At 44.9% G+C, this 20649-nt stretch overlaps 1 protein-coding gene across 1 annotated transcript in view; it reads right to left on the reverse strand.

Moving 5' to 3' along the window:
• Window positions 1-20649, reverse strand: part of dnah9l (dynein, axonemal, heavy polypeptide 9 like) — a 174719-nt gene that overhangs the window by 143432 nt on the left and 10638 nt on the right. Inside the window, exons 18-38 of the mRNA XM_065005584.1 lie at window positions 18252-18421; window positions 17753-17975; window positions 17498-17614; window positions 17121-17207; window positions 16792-16950; window positions 16617-16700; window positions 16297-16455; window positions 15866-16111; window positions 14306-14530; window positions 13276-13367; window positions 13045-13171; window positions 11587-11775; window positions 11318-11443; window positions 11125-11232; window positions 10869-11000; window positions 10323-10483; window positions 9760-9916; window positions 9503-9648; window positions 9300-9416; window positions 9050-9188; window positions 8885-8977 (exon numbers count right to left, since the gene is read on the reverse strand). Of these exons, the coding sequence (XP_064861656.1) occupies window positions 8885-8977; window positions 9050-9188; window positions 9300-9416; window positions 9503-9648; window positions 9760-9916; window positions 10323-10483; window positions 10869-11000; window positions 11125-11232; window positions 11318-11443; window positions 11587-11775; window positions 13045-13171; window positions 13276-13367; window positions 14306-14530; window positions 15866-16111; window positions 16297-16455; window positions 16617-16700; window positions 16792-16950; window positions 17121-17207; window positions 17498-17614; window positions 17753-17975; window positions 18252-18421 (3057 nt within the window). The remainder of the gene's footprint in view (window positions 1-8884; window positions 8978-9049; window positions 9189-9299; window positions 9417-9502; window positions 9649-9759; window positions 9917-10322; window positions 10484-10868; window positions 11001-11124; window positions 11233-11317; window positions 11444-11586; window positions 11776-13044; window positions 13172-13275; window positions 13368-14305; window positions 14531-15865; window positions 16112-16296; window positions 16456-16616; window positions 16701-16791; window positions 16951-17120; window positions 17208-17497; window positions 17615-17752; window positions 17976-18251; window positions 18422-20649) is intronic.

Consider the following 20649-nt stretch of genomic DNA (forward strand, 5'->3'; position numbering starts at 1 on the left):
ATCATGAAGACCTATAGACACAGACATAAAGATAGGGACATCATGAAGACCTATAGAGACAGATAGGAATATAGGGAAATATTATATCAGGACCTATAGAGACAGACAGGAATATAGGGACATATTCTATCAGGACCTATAGAGACAGACAGGAATATAGGGACATGCTGTATCAGGATCTATAGAGACAGACAGGAATATAGGGACATACTGTATCAGGATCTATAGAGACAGACAGGAATATAGGGACATCATGAAGACCTATAGAGACAGACAAGAATATAGGGACATCATGAAGACCTATAGACCCAGACATAAAGATAGGGACATCATGAAGACCTATAGAGACAGATGAGAATATAGGGACATCATGAAGACCTATAGAGACAGACAGAACTATAGGGACATCATGAAGACCTCTAGAGACAGACAGAACTATAGGGACATCATGAAGACCTATAGAGACAGACAGGAATATAGGGACATATTCTATCAGGATCTATAGAGACAGACAGGAATATAGGGACATCATGAAGACCTATAGAGACAGACAGAACGATAGGGACATCATGAAGACCTATAGACCCAGACATAAAGATAGGGACATCATGAACACCTATAGAGACAGATGGGAATATAGGGAAATATTATATCAGGACCTATAGAGACAGACAGGAATATAGGGACATCATGAAGACCTATAGACCCAGACATAAAGATAGGGACATCATGAAGACCTATAGAGACAGATGGGAATATAGGGAAATATTATATCAGGACCTATAGAGACAGACAGGAATATAGGGACATATTCTATCAGGACCTATAGAGACAGACAGGAATATAGGGACATACTGTATTTTTATTTATTTATTTTTTATTTCACCTTTATTTAACCAGGTAGGCTAGTTGAGAACAAGTTCTCATTTGCAACTGCGACCTGGCCAAGATAAAGCATAGCAGTGTGAACAGACAACACAGAGTTACACATGGAGTAAGCAATTAACAAGTCAATAACACAGTAGAAAAAAAAATGGGCAGTCTATATACAATGTGTGCAAAAGGCATGAGGAGGTAGGCGAATAATACAATTTTGCAGATTAACACTGGGGTGATAAATGATCAGATGGTCATGTACAGGTAGAGATATTGGTGTGCAAAAGAGCAGAAAAGTAAATAAATAAAAATTTAAAAACAGTATAAAAACAGTATGGGGATGAGGTAGGTGAAAATGGGTGGGCTATTTACCAATAGACTATGTACAGCTGCAGCGACGGTTAGCTGCTCGGATAGCTGATGTTTGAAGTTGGTGAGGAGATAAAAGTCTCCAACTTCAGCGATTTTTGCAGTTCATTCCAGTCACAGGCAGCAGAGTACTGGAACGAAAGGCGGCCAAATGAGGTGTTGGCTTTAGGGATGATCAGTGAGATACACCTGCTGGAGCGTGTGCTACGGATGGGTGTTGCCATCGTGACCAGTGAACTGAGATAAGGCGGAGCTTTACCTAGCATGGACTTGTAGATGACCTGAGCCAGTGGGTCTGGCGACGAATATGTAGCGAGGGCCAGCCGACTCAGAGCATACAAGTCGCAGTGGTGGGTGGTATAAGGTGCTTTGGTGACAAAACGGATGGCACTATGATAGACTGCATCCAGTTTGCTGAGTAGAGTGTTGGAAGCCATTTTGTAGATGACATCGCCGAAATCGAGGATCGGTAGGATAGTCAGTTTTACTAGGGTAAGCTTGGCGGCGTGAGTGAAGGAGGCTTTGTTGCGGAATAGAAAGCCGACTTTTGATTTGATTTTCGATTGGAGATGTTTGATGAGTCTGGAAGGAGAGTTTGCAGTCTAGCCAGACACCTAGGTACTTATAGATGTCCACATATTCAAGGTCGGAACCATCCAGGGTGGTGATGCTAGTCGGGCATGCGGGTGCAGGCAGCGATCGGTTGAAAAGCATGCATTTGGTTTTACTCGCGTTTAAGAGCAGTTGAGGCCACGGAAGGAGTGCTGTATGGCATTGAAGCTCGTTTGAGGTTAGATAGCACAGTGTCCAATGACGGGCCGAAAGTATATAGAATGGTGTCGTCTGCGAGAGGTGGATCAGGGAATCGCCCGCAGCAAGAGCAACATCATTGATATATACAGAGAAAAGAGTCGGCCCGAGAATTGAACCCTGTGGCACCCCATAGAGACTGCCAGAGGACCGGACAGCATGCCCTCCGATTTGACACACTGAACTCTGTCTGCAAAGTAATTGGTGAACCAGGCAAGGCAGTCATCCGAGAAACCGAGGCTATTGAGTCTGCCGATAAGAATATGGTGATTGACAGAGTCGAAAGCCTTGGCGAGGTCGATGAAGACGGCTGCACAGTACTGTCTTTTATCGATGGCGGTTATGATATCGTTTAGTACCTTGAGCGTGGCTGAGGTGCACCCGTGACCGGCTCGGAAACCAGATTGCACAGCGGAGAAGGTACGGTGGGATTCGAGATGGTCAGTGACCTGTTTGTTGACTTGGCTTTCGAAGACCTTAGATAGGCAGGGCAGGATGAATATAGGTCTATAGCAGTTTGGGTCCAGGGTGTCTCCCTTTGAAGAGGGGGATGACTGCGGCAGCTTTCCAATCCTTGGGGATCTCAGACGATATGAAAGAGAGGTTGAACAGGCTGGTAATAGGGGTTGCGACAATGGCGGCAGATAGTTTCAGAAATAGAGGGTCCAGATTGTCAAGCCCAGCTGATTTGTACGGGTCTAGGTTTTGCAGCTCTTTCAGAACATCTGCTATCTGGATTTGGGTAAAGGAGAACCTGGAGAGGCTTGGGCGAGGAGCTGCGGGGGGCGGAGCTGTTGGCCGAGGTTGGAGTAGCCAGGCGGAAGGCATGGCCAGCCGTTGAGAAGTGCTTATTGAAGCTTTCGATAATCGTGGATTTATCGGTGGAGACCGTGTTACCTAGCCTCAGTGCAGTGGGCAGCTGGGAGGAGGTACTCTTGTTCTCCATGGACTTCACAGTGTCCCAGAACTTTTTGGAGTTGGAGCTACAGGATGCAAACTTCTGCCTGAAGAAGCTGGCCTTAGCTTTCCTGACTGACTGCGTGTATTGGTTCCTGACTTCCTGAACAGTTGCATATCACGGGGCTATTCGATGCTATTGCAGTCCGCCACAGGATGTTTTTGTGCTGGTCGAGGGCAATCAGGTCTGGAGTGAACCAAGGGCTGTATCTGTTCTTGGTTCTGCATTTTTTGAACGGAGCATGCTTATCTAAAATGGTGAGGAAGTTACTTTTAAAGAATGACCAGGCATCCTCAACTGACGGGATGAGGTCAATGTCCTTCCAGGATACCCGGGCCAGGTCGATTAGAAAGGCCTGCTCACAGAAGTGTTTTAGGGAGCGTTTGACAGTGATGAGGGGTGGTCGCTTGACTGCGGCTCCGTGGCGGATACAGGCAATGAGGCAGTGATCGCTGAGATCCTGGTTGAAGACAGCGGAGGTGTATTTGGAGGGCCAGTTGGTTAGGATGACGTCTATGAGGGTGCCCTTGTTTACAGAGTTAGGTTGTACCTGGTGGGTTCATTGATGATTTGAGTGAGATTGAGGGCATCTAGCTTACATTGTAGGACTGCCGGGGTGTTAAGCATATCCCAGTTTAGGTCACCTAACAGAACAAACTCTGAAGCTAGATGGGGGCGATCAATTCACAAATGGTGTCCAGGGCACAGCTGGGAGCTGAGGGTGGCCGGTAGCAGGCGGCAACAGTGAGAGACTTATTTCTGGAGAGGGTAATTTTCAAAATTAGTAGTTCGAACTGTTTGGGTATGGACCTGGAAAGTATGACATTACTTTGCAGGCTATCTCTGCAGTAGACTGCAACTCCGCCCCTTTGGTAGTTCTATCTTGACGGAAGATGTTATAGTTGGGTATGGAAATCTCTGAATTTTTGGAGGCCTTCCTGAGCCAGGATTCAGACACGGCAAGGACATCAGGGTTAGCAGAGTGTGCTAAAGCAGTGAGTAAAACAAACTTAGGGAGGAGGCTTCTGATGTTGACATGCATAAAACCAAGGCTTTTTCGATCACAGAAGTCAACAAATGAGGGTACCTGGGGACATGCAGGGCCTGGGTTTACCTCCACATCACCCGCGGAACAGAGAAGGAGTAGTATGAGGGTGCGGCTAAAGGCTATCAAAACTGGTCGCCTAGAGCGTTGGGGGCAGAGGATAAGAGGAGCAGGTTTCTGGGCATGGTAGAATATATTCAGGGCATAATGCACAGACAGGGGTATGGTGGGGTGCGGGTACAGCGGAGGTAAGCCCAGGCACTGGGTGATGATGAGACAGGTTGTATCTCTGGACATGCTGGTTGTAATGGGTGAGGTCACCGCATGTGTGGGAGGTGGGACAAAGGAGGTAACAGGGGTATGCAGAGTGGGTCTAGGGGCTCCATTGTGAACTAAAACAGTTATAACTAACCTGAACAACAGTATACAAGGCATATTGACATCTGAGAGAGACATACAGCGAGGCATACAGTAATCACAGGTGTTGAATTTGGAAAGCTAGCTAAAAACAGTAGGCGAGGCTAATCCGCTAGCACAACAAACAGCAGGTAAAATGGCGTTGACTAGGCAACGGGGCCGACAGGTAAGACAAACAAGCAGAAAGGAGTACCGTGATTAATGGACAGTCCAGCGTGTGTCAGCTATGTAGCCAAGAGATCAGTGTCCAGGGGCAGCGGTGGATGGGCAGGGGGCTGGCGAGTGTTATCCAGGTTTTTTTTTTTTTTTTTTTAAACTAACAATGACTAACTAGCTTGTAGCTAGTTAGCTGGTTAGCGTCTGGAGGTTCTTGAGTGTGTCATAAAAATAAAAATAAGAGTAAAAGTAATAGCGATTCCGTATCACATTGGGTGAGGCAGGTTTCCGGAAGGTATAAACAAATTAAAAATCAAAAAGAGATAGAAAGTAAATGGGGTCAGAGAGTGATTGGGACGCGGTGGTACAGACGGTTAGCAGGCCTGTGCTAACAAGCTAACAGTTCGTAGGCCCGAGCTAGACAAGGTAGCAGTTAGCGGACCGGAGCTTGACAAGCTAGCCGTTAGCAGGCCGAATTAGCAAGCAGGGAGATAGCGAGGGCTAGAGAGTTAACCTTTGGGGGACGTCGCGATGGGGTGAGTCTGTTTATTTATTCCTCTTCATGCGGTGAGCTGGAGATACAGCGATTCAGAAAGCTCGCGGGCCTTGGCCAGCAGATGGATCTTTGGCGATGTCGCAGCGGAAAAGCCTGTTGAAACCCCTCGGACGATTATGTCGGCGGACCAGTCGTGATGGATCGGCGGGGCTCCGTGTCGGCAGTAGAGGGTCAGTAGAGGGTCCAGGCCAATTGGCAAATTAGGTATTTTTGGACCTCTTCGGTAGTCGGGAGATGGGCTTAGCTCGAGGCTAGCTCCAGGCTAACTGGTGCTTGCTCTGGGACAGAGACGTTAGCCAGGAGTAGCCACGGATTGCAGCTAGCTATTTACGATGATCCGGTATAAAGCTTCAGAGCTTGCGGTAGGAATCCGGAGATGTGGTAGAGAAAAAGCAGTCTGATATGCTTTGGGTAGATGTCGCGCTGGTGTCCTAGTTAGCGTTGAAGACCGCTAGCAGTGGCTAGCTAGTAGCTAGTTAGCGGCTAGCTTCTGATGAGGGTTCCGATTCTAAAGCATAGAAAAAGCAGATCCGTACCACATTGGGTGATGCGGGTTGCAGGAGAGTATATTCAGCCTGTGGTTGGGAAGTGAGATTAAAATATGTACGAAATATATACGGAAAAAAAAGAGGAAAAAACGATATTTACACTATACAGGACGGGACAAGACAAAACACACGTCCGACTGCTACGCCATCTTGGATCATACGTATCAGGATCTATAGAGACAGACAGGAATATAGGGACATCATGAAGACCTATAGAGACAGACAGAACTATAGGGACATCATGAAGACCTATAGACCCAGACATAAAGATAGGGACATCATGAAGACCTATAGAGACAGACAGAACTATAGGGACATCATGAAGACCTCTAGAGACAGACAGAACTATAGGGACATCATGAAGACCTATAGAGACAGACAGGAATATAGGGACATATTCTATCAGGACCTATAGAGACAGACAGGAATATAGGGACATACTGTATCAGGATCTATAGAGACAGACAGGAATATAGGGACATCATGAAGACCTATAGACCCAGACATAAAGATAGGGACATCATGAAGACCTATAGAGACAGATGGGAATATAGGGAAATATTATATCAGGACCTATAGAGACAGACAGGAATATAGGGACATATTCTATCAGGACCTATAGAGACAGACAGGAATATAGGGACATACTGTATCAGGATCTATAGAGACAGACAGGAATATAGGGACATATTCTATCAGGACCTATAGAGACAGACAGGAATATAGGGACATACTGTATAGGGACAGATCTATAGAGACTATAGAGACAGGAATATAGGGACATCATGAAGACCTATAGAGACAGACAGAACTATAGGGACATCATGAAGACCTATAGACCCAGACATAAAGATAGGGACATCATGAAGACCTATAGAGACAGATGGGAATATAGGGAAATATTATATCAGGACCTATAGAGACAAACAGGAATATAGGGACATATTCTATCAGGACCTATAGAGACAGACAGGAATATAGAGACATACTGTATCAGGATCTATAGAGACAGACAGGAATATAGGGACATCATGAAGACCTATAGCGACAGACAAGAATATAGGGACATCATGAAGACCTATAGAGACAGACAGAACTATAGGGACATCATGAAGACCTATAGACCCAGACATAAAGATAGGGACATCATGAAGACCTATAGAGACAGATGGGAATATAGGGAAATATTATATCAGGACCTATAGAGACAGACAGGAATATAGGGACATATTCTATCAGGACCTATAGAGACAGACAGGAATATAGGGACATACTGTATCAGGATCTATAGAGACAGACAGGAATATAGGGACATATTATATCAGGACCTATAGAGACAGACAGGAATATAGGGACATACTGTATCAGGATCTATAGAGACAGACAGGAATATAGGGACATCATGAAGACCTATAGAGACAGACAGAATTATAGGGACATCATGAAGACCTCTAGACCCAGACATAAAGATAGGGACATCATGAAGACCTATAGAGACAGACAGGAATATAGGGACATATTCTATCAGGACCTATAGAGACAGACAGGAATATAGGGACATACTGTATCAGGATCTATAGAGACAGACAGGAATATAGGGACATCATGAAGACCTATAGAGACAGACAGAACTATAGGGACATCATGAAGACCTATAGACCCAGACATAAAGATAGGGACATCATGAAGACCTATAGAGACAGATGGAAATATAGGGAAATATTATATCAGGACCTATAGAGACAGACAGGAATATAGGGACATATTCTATCAGGACCTATAGAGACAGACAGGAATATAGGGACATATTCTATCAGGACCTATAGAGACAGACAGGAATATAGGGACATACTGTATCAGGATCTATAGAGACAGACAGGAATATAGGGACATCATGAAGACCTATAGAGACAGACAAGAATATAGGGACATCATGAAGACCTATAGAGACAGACAGAACTATAGGGACATCATGAAGACCTATAGAGACAGATGGGAATATAGGGAAATATTATATCAGGACCTATAGAGACAGACAGGAATATAGGGACATATTATATCAGGACCTATAGAGACAGACAGGAATATAGGGACATCATGAAGACCTATAGAGACAGACAAGAATATAGGGACATCATGAAGACCTATAGACCCAGACATAAAGATAGGGACATCATGAAGACCTATAGAGACAGACGAGAATATAGGGACATCATGAAGACCTCTAGAGACAGACAGAACTATAGGGACATCATGAAGACCTATAGAGACAGACAGAACTATAGGGACATCATGAAGACCTACAGAGACAGACAGAACTATTGGGACATCATGAAGACCTATAGAGACAGATGGGAATATAGGGAAATATTATATCAGGACCTATAGAGACAGACAGGAATATAGGGACATATTCTATCAGGACCTATAGAGACAGACAGGAATATAGGGACATACTGTATCAGGATCTATAGAGACAGACAGGAATATAGGGACATCATGAAGACCTATAGAGACAGACAAGAATATAGGGACATCATGAAGACCTATAGAGACAGACAGAACTATAGGGACATCATGAAGACCTATAGAGACAGATGGGAATATAGGGAAATATTATATCAGGACCTATAGAGACAGACAGGAATATAGGGACATGAAGACCTATAGAGACAGACAAGAATATAGGGACATCATGAAGACCTATAGACCCAGACATAAAGATAGGGACATCATGAAGACCTATAGAGACAGACGAGAATATAGGGACATCATGAAGACCTCTAGAGACAGACAGAACTATAGGGACATCATGAAGACCTATAGAGACAGACAGAACTATAGGGACATCATGAAGACCTACAGAGACAGACAGAACTATAGGGACATCATGAAGACCTACAGAGACAGACAAGAATATAGGGACATCATGAAGACCTATAGACCCAGACATAAAGATAGGGACATCATGAAGACCTCTAGAGACAGACAGAACTATAGGGACATCATGAAGACCTACAGAGACAGACAGAACTATTGGGACATCATGAAGACCTACAGAGACAGACAAGAATATAGGGACACCAATATAGCGTCTATATAGTATGGTCATTAGGGGAAGACGCCCTGGTTGATAAACACTGTGTTACCTGTTCTTCTGGTCTGCTTCTGTCTTCTCTCTTCAGTGATCCAGCCACCACCAGCACTGACTTGATGGCCCTGAGGCCCCAGTCATAGTGGTCCTACAACACATAAGCAGTATTACACAGTATTAGAGTGTTTCTTTGTGTATTTGTTTGTTTGCTTGTTTGTACCTGCTTAGAGAGCAGCTCCTTGCAGAGTGTGTACAGGCTGATGAACTTGCGTGCGAGCAGGCGAGCATCGATGAATCCCTCAGCAACCAGCATGATCTCACAGATCAACTCGTAGTCAGGAATCACCATCGCACACGGCCTAGATTGGAGAGTGTGAACATTCAGACTGAAGGGAGAGATGGAGTGGGTTGATTTGCAATTCAGCCTGTGTGTGTGTGTGTGTGTGTGTGTGTGTGTGTGTGTGTGTCACCTGAACAAGGCCTTGAGGTTCTCTGGTAGTTCAGTTCTCCCAGCGTAGCCTGGGTTCAGAGTGATAAAAATCCCTACGGTCGGCCTCAGCTCGATCTCCTCACCCAGGAAATGGAACCTGACAAGCAGGAACACAAATCTTAGCGAAAGACACAAAGCCTCTTGGATTTGTTTCATTCCATTAGTTAGCTAGGAGTCCCTCACCTCTGTCTCTTGTTCCTGATGGCGTCCTGTATGGTTTTGACCTGTACTGCCACCACAGATAGCACCTCCACAGAGATCCTGTTGAACTCATCAAAACAGCCCCACACACCAGTCTGGGCCAGGCCTTTATAGATGTTCCCTATGGACTACAGAAGAGGTGGTGAAAGAAACTGGGGATTCGGAAGCACGCAAACACAGATTATGTTCTAACCAAAAACAGTGTATCCACGCTGCTCGACCAGTTTGTGAATACCTACCTTGTAGTCCATCTGTTCGGAGCAGTTGAATACATAGACCATGATGCCTAAGGAGCGGCCCAGGTCCTTGGTGGTTTCAGTCTTCCCAGTGCCTGCTGGACCAGAGGGGGCGCCACTCATCGTCAGGTGGAGAGACTGGGTCAGAGTGATGTAACACCTGGGGAGAAGGAGAGAGAGAGAGAGAGAGAGAGAGAGAGAGAGAGAGAGAGAGAGAGAGAGAGAGAGAGAGAGAGAGAGAGAGAGAGAGAGAGAGAGAGAGAGAGAGAGAGAGAGAGAGAGAGAGAGAGAGAGAGAGAGAGAGAGAGAGAGAGAGAGAGAGAGAGAGAGAGAGAGAGAGAGAGAGAGAGAGAGAGAGAGAGAGAGAGAGAGAGAGAGAGAAGAGAGGAGAGAGGAGAGAGAGAGAGAGAGAGAGAGAGAGAGGTGGGTAAAAGCTGATAGCAGTTCACGGTGAGTAAAGTAACGCTCCTTATACTTTAAATGCATTTGTCCCGCAAAAGGTGGGTAAACTAGTTTAGAGTGTTATAGCATGTGTATGAAGAGTTGATGCCTGCATGTGTGTGTACCTGTCAGTGAGTGGAGTGATGACCAGTCTGTTGGTATTGCCCAGGTACTCATATGAGAACTGGAACTGAGCATCACAGATGTTGATGTAACAGTGTCTCGTCACGTCATCCCAACGATGGCGCAGCTGGGACAGCCATGCAAACGCCTGTCCCGTTGTCACCTAGGAAACCAGACCCCCAAGAATCAATTTGTTATTAACCCAGACTAAACAGCATCTAAGAGCGACTCTTTCATAGTCCTGTGAAAGAGGCAGGTAGCCTAGCGGTTAGAGCGTTGGGTCAGTTACCGAAAGGTTGCTGGTTCAAATCCCAGAGCTGACAAAGTGATGAGCCGTTGAGCAAGGCACTTAACCCTAATTGCTCCTTTAAGTCGCTCTGGGTAAGAGTGTCTGCTAAATGACTAAAATGTAAACGTTAAATGATTAGAGCATGTAAATCTGATCTCAGACCAGTGGTTATGTTCAAATGTTGTTTCAAGGTCATTTTTTATGTTTATTCACCTCTTATAAAAGTGAATTGTGATCTGAGGGCAGTGGTTATTATCACCTTCTGTGCTATGAGTTTGGCGACCACGTCGCGAGCGTGCACGTCGATGGTGCACAAGGTCATGATCTTCTGTCTGTCACCTGGAGTCAGGTCTCCCAGGAGCATGTGGATCAGGGAGTTCAGCTGGGTGATCTACCAACATACAACCATCAGATAACCATCACATAACCACAAAATAACAATTTTGTGTATAAGAGACTTAGATCAACTGGGCGATATATCACAGACGTGTGTGTGTGTGTGTGTGTGTGTCTACCTGCTTTCTGTTGTAGTCCTTCAGGGCAGTCTCAAAGCCCTCCTCCACCCTCTCAAAGGCGATACCCACGTCTGTTGCCCACCACACCTGGCTGCCAGTCAGACCAACCTTGGCAGAGGAGGACAACACACATTTTTGTTTGGCAGCAAAGCTTTTGAGTGCAGTAGTGAGTTTGGGGACGACACACACACACCTGTGCTGGATAGTCAAACAGCCACTGGTCTCTGGGTTTGTCCTCATAAGCAGCGACAGCTTCTTGGATCTCCCTCTGGACAGTAGAGCGCATAGTCCGCTCAAGTTCACTCAGCCAGCACTCTGCCTACAGATACACAGACATATATACGTGTCAGACACACACACACACACACACACACACACACACACACACACACACACACACACACACACACACACACACACACACACACACACACACACACACACACACACAGGTGTTCCTACCTGTCCTTGGCAGATGCAGGGTTCGGAGAAAGGTACGTACTCCCCTTCTCTACTGTACATTCCTATGGCAACTGCCTCCCCCTCATCCTCCTCTCCCTGTTTCTTTTCTCCCTCCTCTCCCTCTTTCTCTGAGTCTTGGAAGCGAAGGTCCGCCACGTTATCAAACAGCTTCAACAGGTGCCTGGTAACCTGGGTCACACATCAGAACACACACCACCACCATCATCATCGTACACAACATGGCAAAAAGTAGGTGTGTGGACACCCCTTCAAATGAGCGGATTGGGTTATTTCAGCCACACCCGTTGCTGACAGGTGTATACAATCGAGCACACCGCCATGCCATCCCCATAGGGAAATAGAATGGCCCGTACTGAAGAGCTCAGTGACGTTCAACGTGGCACCATCACAGGATACCCTCGTTTCAAGTCAGTTTGTCAAATTTCGGCCCTGCTAGAGCTGTCCCAGTCAACTGTAAGTGCTGTTATTGCGAAGTGGAAACGTCTAGGAACAACAACAGCTCAGCCCTTGAAGAGATAGGCCACACAAGCTCACAGAACGGGAGTAGTGAAGTGCGTAGCACGTGAGAATCGTCTGTCCTCGGTTACAACACTCACTACCTAGTTCCAAACGGCCTCTGGAAGCAATGCCAGCACAATAACTGTTAGTCGTGAGCTTCATGAAATAGGTTCCCATGGCTGAGCAGAAGCACACAAGCCTAAGATCACCATGAGCAATGCCAAGAGTTGGCTGGATTAGTGTAAAGCTCCCCAAACCGCTCGGACTCTGGAGCAGTGGAAACGGGTTCTCTGGAGTGATGAATAACGCTTCATCTGGCAGTCTGACGGACAAATCTGGGTTTGGCGGATGCCAGTAGAACACTACCTGCCCCAATGCATAGTGCCAATTGTAAAGGAATAATGGTCTGGGGCTGTTTTCCATGGTCTGGGCAAGGCCCCTTAGTTTCAATGAAGGGAAATCTTAACGCTACAGCATACAATGACATTATAGACGATACTATGCTTCCAACTTTGTGGGAACAGTTTGGGAATGCACTTTTCCTGTTTCACCATGAGAATGCCCTCGTGCACAAAACAAGGTCCATACAGAAATGATTTGTAGAAGATTGGTGTGGAAGAAATTGACTGGCCTGAATAGAGCCATGACCTCAACCCCATCCAATACTTTTGGGCTGAATTGGAACGCAGACTGCGAGCCAGGCCTAATCGCCCAGCATCAGTGCCCGACGTTACTAACGCTCTTGTGGCTGAATGGGTGCAAGTCCCCGCCGCAATGTTCCAACATGTAGTGGAAAGCCTTCCCAGAAGAGTGGAGGCTGTTATAGCAGCAAAGGGGGGGGGGGGCAATTCCATATTAATGCCCATGATTTTGGCCATCTAGTGTATTTCATGCAGTATACTGTATGTTCAATTTAAAAATCAGGTGAGTGATGTTCACCTGTTTGGGCTGTGTTCCCTTGGAGACGATCTCCAATAGGTCTGTAGCAGAGACAAAGTAGAACCGAGGGAACGTCAGTCTTTTGGTTTCCAGATACTCAGCCAGGGCCTTCTCACACACTGACAGCCTGGGGGGAGAGAGAGTAGAGTTAGTACAGACACACACACACACGCAAATCCAACTGCATTCACGCACGCACGCACGCACACACACACACACACACACACACACCTTTGCTGCAGAGCCTCTAGTTTCTCCAGGAAGCCAGGTTGGTTGGTGACCTCCACCACGTTACGGGTCTGGACAACCTCTGTCATCATGTTCTGTTTCATCACATCACATACAGAATCAAGTCATTACAAGCCTTATTCACTGTCACCATTGTACAACAGAATGGTGGATTTGTGTTTGAGGAACGTTTGTTCTGGTAGTGTGTGGGTGCAGAAGTGTGCGTGTGTTACCTGGAACACAGAGCCTGATGGAACATCTCTGTGTTGTGCGCTAGTTGAGACCGTCTGTTGTTGCTGTGTGTGTGTGTGTGTGTGTGTGTGTGTGTGTGTGTGTGTGTGTGTGTGTGTCTACTAAGCTATGGAATTGTTTTAAGATGGTCACACCATGGATCATTTAGATATTTGATTTGGAATTTTAGGACTCCTTTAGGCATACAACAAATATTTCAAATGCATTTGATCAAATATAGAATTTGGCATTTATTACACTATAGCCCATAGTGAATAAAACATTCACAAAAAAGTCAAAAAATAAATCATAAAGAATAAGAGTTTGAAATGTTAGAAGATATGAGAAAGCTCAGGATTTTTTTTGGGGGGAGGGGGACAAATCGACTTCCATACTGCCATTTGCTTGTATAAGTTACCTTCAGACGAGTCCTGTGACACCTCTGGGGGTCGTATAGCAAAATGGCAAACACCACAGTGTTCGTGCGAGTCTCGTCTTTCCATAGAGTGGTCATAATAGGCCAAACCGCTCGGACGCTACAGACGTTTTTCGGGACGCTAGAAGAACAATGTTTGGGATGTCTCACGGTGTGACAAACACCGCTGTACCTCGGCCACCTTCCACCGCTGATGCGGAAGGCCGACATAAGCGGACGTGGTGGATTGAGACGCAGCCCATACAACAACAACAAAGAAACAATGGATTTTGATGGGAATTTCTGTATCACGTTACTTAGATTGACGCACGTGTGTGTCAACAGACTCACAAGGATTAGTGTGTGCGTTTTATGCAGTATGTCTACCTGGAAGTCGGAGTGTATGCCCTGGAAGCGCTCGGCATCGCGGGCTAGTTGAGAGCGTATGTCGTGGCTATTGGTGAAGATGCTGTTGAGGTGGGCCCAGGTCCTCTGGACAGACATCCAGGAGGAGATGACCAGGTCTGCCACCATTAGCCTCCTCTGCCAGCTACTCACCTCCGCCTGGAAGTACTCCACATACTTACTCATCAGGATGTTTTGCAGCTGCACCTAGGAGGGGTCAGGTAAGAAAATATGAATTAGGCCAATTAAACAGTATTGTAGTTAGACAGTAATGGGTTTCAAAGGAGTTTGAGGCCTTTCACATCTATGGAATTTTCTCCCGTTGTTTTTGCTTCTTGAGACTCTAGGGGCAGTATTTAATTTTTGGATAAAAAAAACGTTCCCGTTTTAAACAAGATATTTTGTCACGAAAAGATGCTCGACTATGCATATAATTGACAGATTTGGAAAGAAAACACTCTGACGTTTCCAAAACTGCAAAGATATTATCTGTGAGTGCCACAGAACTGATGCTACAGGCGAAACCAAGATGAAACTTCAAACAGGAAGTGAGCAAAATTTTTGAGGCGCTGTTTTCCATTGTCTCCTTATATGGCTGTGAATGCGCCCTGACCGAGCCTACACTTTCTGCCGTTTTCCCAAGATGTCTGCAGCATTGTGACGTATTTGTAGGCATATCATTGGAAGATTGGCCATAAGAGACTACATTTACCAGGTGTCCGCCCGGTGTCCTTTGTCGAAATTGGTGCGTAATCTTCAGCTGCAAGCATTCTTCCATGTGATTCAGAGGAGAAAGCAGACTTCCACGAACAATATGTCATCGAAGAGATATGTGAAAAACACATTGAGGATTGATTCTAAACAACTTTTGCCATGTTTCAGTCGATATTATGGAGTTAATTTGGAAAAAAGTTTGCCGTTTTGATGACTGAATATTTGGTAGCCAAACGTGATGAAAAGAACGGAGCGATTTCTCCTACACAAAGAATCTTTTTGGAAAAACTGAACATTTGCTATCTAACTGAGAGTCTCCTCTTTGAAAACATCCGAAGTTCTTCAAAGGAAAATGATTTTATTTGAATGCTTTTCTTGTTTTTGTGAAAATGTTGCCCGCTGAATGCTACGCTAAATGCTACGCTAGCTATCAATACTCTTACACAAATGCTTGTTTTGCTATGGTTGAAAAGCATATTTTGAAAATCTGAGATGACAGTGTTGTTAACAAAAGGCTAAGCTTGAGAGCTAGCATATTTATTTCATTTCATTTGCGATTTTCATGAATAGTTAACATTGCGTTATGGTAATGAGCTTGAGGCTGTATTCACGATCCCGGATCCGGGATGGCTAGTATCAAGAGGTGCTCTTAAGTGTTTTACTTTCTTCCCTTCAGGAGATAACGGGCTACAATAATAGGACATGCACTGCACTTTTTGTTGTTGTTGCTGAATTCAATGAGTATTCCCTGGAGTGGAACTGAGTGAGCGGAGAGAGAGACTAAACTAAAAAGGAGACTATGAATTGGGTGATTGTGTGGTAGGTCACCTGGTTGTCTTCCAGCGTCTCAATCAGGTTTTCGTCCGACTTGAGCAGTGGAGTTTCTATACTGGGGTGCTTCTCATAAGACAAGGCCATCACACTCCACGTCTGAGTAATCTCAGCTAGCACCTTCTCTATGGCCATCTCTTTGACTGCCTTGTCCACTATGTTTTTGACCTCGTCCTCCACTCTGTGGAGCTGCAGCTCCAGTAGGTCTCCCAGAGTGGTCCCCTCCCACATCACAAACCGTACCTGGGGTCAGAGGTGAGAGGTCAAAGGTCAGTGAGAGAGAGAGAGAGAGAGAGAGTGTGGTACCCCGGTGAGGTTCCTGACCAGTGGCCATTGACCTCTCCCCGACTGTAGATGGTAAGAGATGGATAACATGAGAGAGATAACAAATCGGAGGGAAGTATATGACGAGAAAGAGAGTGTTGTACCCCTGTGGTGTTCATGAGTTGTTGCCAGTGTCTCTCTCTGACGGCAGGGTTCTGCAGCTCATTGACGGCTCTAAGAGACGTCAGCAGGTTCTTCACCGTCGACTCCAGACCCAGATACACATCCCACACACGCACCTCCTTATCCAGGGTCTTCATCTCCTACACACACATTCACATGATATACAATGTACACAGGCATTATAGTCACACACACAACAAATATAATAGCATCGGCTAGCATACACTCAGATAAAGGCGTGATATTTCCCTTAAATCTGTCAGATGGAAGTGTGTGTGTGCCTGTGTGACGGATGTAGCACCTTAGCAAATCTCCTCAGCTCCATGTCCATCTGCTCCACGTTAATCTCTTTCCACGGGGTCTTAGTCCAGTCCTCTATACTGGTCTGGGTTACACATCACATACAATACAGTGACAATCAGAGAAAGACAGAAACAACTCATTCACTTCAGCTACATTCAGAGTGAGGTTTTTACCTTGACGAAGATGACCATGTCCCAGACGGCTTTGACCAGGATGATGTCAGAGCGACACTGGCGAAGCTGCTTGTAGTCAGGGAAACTGACCTCGAACAGATCAGCTGTGTCCTGGAGCTTACGCATCTCTGCCTCCAACACTGCTACAACGCGGTTAGACTACACCCACAAGCCAAGATACACAGTTGTTAAATAAACTATTGTGCATACCTAGCTATATCAAACAGCCCTCGCATATTAGTAGACTAAGTAAAGAAATGGCTGCCTTTTCCCCACTCAATGAACTACATCTCCCATAATCTCCTACTACGTGAATATGAGATGGTAACCTTGTCAATCAGCTTATAAGGCTCCTCCACGTCTATTCTGAAGATGACCTCCGAGCGAAACTGCTCTCTGAACTCATGCTGCTTGATCTGTAAGATGATATACGTACATAGAATTCTTCAAACATACAGTTTAGCTAGACTAGGCTACAATGTGCAGTACATTTAGCTAGATGCATATAAGTGGTGGTCAGGTCGGGTGAGAGTCGGGTAGGTTTATCTAACATCTATAATTCAGAAAAGCAGACGGATCAGTTTGCACAGCATATGCTAAGCTCTCTGCAAGGGTCCTCCGTGATGGTATCGTGTGTGTCTGATACACTACACCCATCACACACACAACCTCACACTGGACACCCACACACACGCGCCCGCCTCACCTCAAAGCGGACACACTTCCTACGTATGACGGAGACCTCGTTGGACTGCAGTGGGGCCACCTCGTGTTTCACTGTAAATGCGACCTTTTTCAGACTCTTCCACTTCTCAGGCAGCTCCTACACAGGTTATAAGGCATGATAAGGTATCATAGGCATCATAGGATGATCATTGGGTGGGATGTGTGTACCTCCATTTGTGTGTGTGTGTGTGTGTGTGTGTGTGTGTGTGTGTGTGTGTGTGTGTGTGTAGTCTACCTCCAGCTGTGTATAGACACTTCCAGGTAGCTGCTGTCCATAGGTCTTGAGTAGATCAGTGGTGGACTTGAGTGGTTTGAAGTGTTGATCAGCACTGATCTGTCTGTCCCGTATGGCCATCAGATGACCCATAATGTCCACCAGACCAGCGTAGTCCCCGTCTGAGACCTTATTAGACAGACCACAAGATGTGTTCTGGACAAACAACGCCAGGTCGCTCACACTGGGGGAGAGAGAGATGGAGAGAGAACGTTGAAAAGGGGATATGCAGTGTATTAGAAGAGGGAGACACAGTAAATAGATAGATGTTTGTGTGTCTGTTTAGATTTATGTGTGTGTGTTTAATTGAGTGCACATCACATCTCTCTGTGTGTGTGTGTGTGTGTGTGTGTGTGTGTGTGTGTGTGTGTGTATATATGCATTGATCTGTGTGTGTGTGTGTGTGTGTGTGTGTGTGTGTGTGTGTGTGTGTGTGTGTGTGTGTGTGTGTGTGTGTCACCTCTGATTGACATGGTTGAGTAGGTGCTCTTTGAACATCCAGCTCCACCTCTTGATGATGTTCATCAGGGCCAGTTTGAAGGGCTTGATGTCTAGCTGCAGCCAGCCACAGAACACTCTCCTGTCCTCCAGCTTACTGACCCGCACGTATAGAGACTCAAACAGGCTGATCTAGAACAGAAAGTACCAAACAGACTCAAACAGTGATTCCTCAAAAAACCCAGACAAAAAAAAAACTGCTTTGGGGGAAATGTTATTTTCATGAAATGTTATCCATAGAATTGGCACAAGGATTGTTGACATATGTATCTAAAAGCATAATTGAGAAATAATTCATTGAAGTGGGCATATTTCTGACATTTTGGCCTTACCCAGGCCTCCTTTAAGACTCCATGATGTTTCATCTGTAGATTCTACAAAGCAAAAATTGGTATCATATGAGGCTTTGACGCTTTTTGATTTCACATTTTTTTTTTTTTACATGAATTTATGAATGCAAAATATCTACATATTTAAAAAAAAAATCAATATATTATTTAACATATACTCTACGGGTAAATCAAAGTCCCAGAGTGGGATCTCTGCTAGTTTTAAAGTTATGGCTCATTTTATACAGAAATTGGCATAGTAGATCATGCAACCAATCACTGCCCTCTTTTTACTTGTATCATTCCACATCCTGCAAATCACATTTATGACTAGAGGGAGCACAGATACGACTGGAAGTTACTTCTCGTAACAGGTTAGGAGAGTATTTTAGCAAACCCTAACCCTTTTCCTAACCGTAACCTGTCTCCTAACATACCGCGTTAATTATCCTAACCTGCTGCATAAATTCTACTAACCTGCTACGGAAAAAAAGTCCCTTCTGGTCGTAGCTGTAATCCCGCTAGTCAGAACCACAAATCACCAGCAGAGGGCAACTATTTTGAATCCATTTTCACATTCACTGTTGGTAATGCTTACAAATTGTATCATGATTCTAAAAGTAGCAGAGACCCCACCCTGGAACTTTTGTATGCTCATTATAATATGTATAACATGCATGTATGTATAACATGTATGTATAACATTTGCCAAATCAAAAATGATATATTTAAAATATTCATGTTAATTATTTCTCAATATTCATAAATTCATGTTGAAATAGTCATGACATCAATGTTTGATATGTAGATGCTACAGATCAAACACCAAGGAGTCTTATTAATGGAGGGCTGGGTAAGGCCAAAATGTCAATGATTTCTCAATTCTGCTTTTAGATACAAATGTCAAATATACATATGTCAACAATCCTTTCTCCAAAGGACTCTTCTATGGATTACATTTCATGAAAATCCCCCAAATCATGGTCATTTCAGTCTGGATTTGTTGAGGAATCCTTCACAGGCTGATCTAAAACACAGAATCAAACAAAGGTTCAAACAGGCTGATCTACAGGGCATTCGGAAAGTATTCAGACCCCCTTGACTTTTTCCACATTTTGTTACGTAACGTATAAAATTGATTAAATTGTTTCCCCCCTCATCAATCTACACACAATAATGGCAAAGCAAAAACAGTTATTTAGACATTTTTGCGAATTTATCAAATGTAATAAAAACGGAAATATTACATTTACATAAGTATTCAGACCGTTTACTCAGTACTTTGTTGAAGCGCCTTTGGCAGCTATTACAGCCTTGAGTCTTCTTGGGTATGACGCTACAAGCTTGGCACACCTGTATTTGGGGAGTTTCTCGCATTCTTCTCTGCAGATCCTCTCAAGCTCTGTCAGGTTGGATGGGGAGCTATTTTCAGGTCTCTCCAGAGATGTTTGATTGGGTTCAAGTCCGGGCTCTGGCTGGGCCACTCAAGGACATTCAGAGACTTGTACCTTGGCTGTGTGCTTAGGGTTGTTGTCCTGTTGGAAGGGGAACATTCGCCCCAGTCTGAGGTCCTATGCGCTCTGGGGCAGGTTTTCATCAAGGATCTCTCTGTACTTTGCTCAGTTCATCTTTCCCTCGATCCTGACTAGTCTCCCAGTCCCTGCAAAACAACCCCACAGCATGATACTGCCACCACCATGCTTCACCGTAGGTATGGTGCCAGGTTTCCTCCAGGCGTGATGCTTGGCATTCAGGCCAAAGAGTTCAATCTTGGTCTCATTAGACCAGAGATTCTTGTTTCTCATGGTCTGAGAGTCTTTTAGGTGCTTTTTGGCTAACTCCAATCAACTTGTAGATGTAAACAGGGTGCACCTGAGGTCAATTTCAAGTCTCATAGCAAAGGGTCTGAATACTTATGAAAATATGTTTAAAAAATATATATATTATACATTTGCAAAAATGTCTAAAACTCTGTTTTAGCTTTTTCATTATGTGATATTGAGTGTAGATTGTTGAGATCATTAAAAAAAA

Source organism: Oncorhynchus nerka, linkage group LG20 (genome assembly GCF_034236695.1).
Source record: "Oncorhynchus nerka isolate Pitt River linkage group LG20, Oner_Uvic_2.0, whole genome shotgun sequence".
Lineage (NCBI taxonomy): Eukaryota > Metazoa > Chordata > Actinopteri > Salmoniformes > Salmonidae > Oncorhynchus > Oncorhynchus nerka.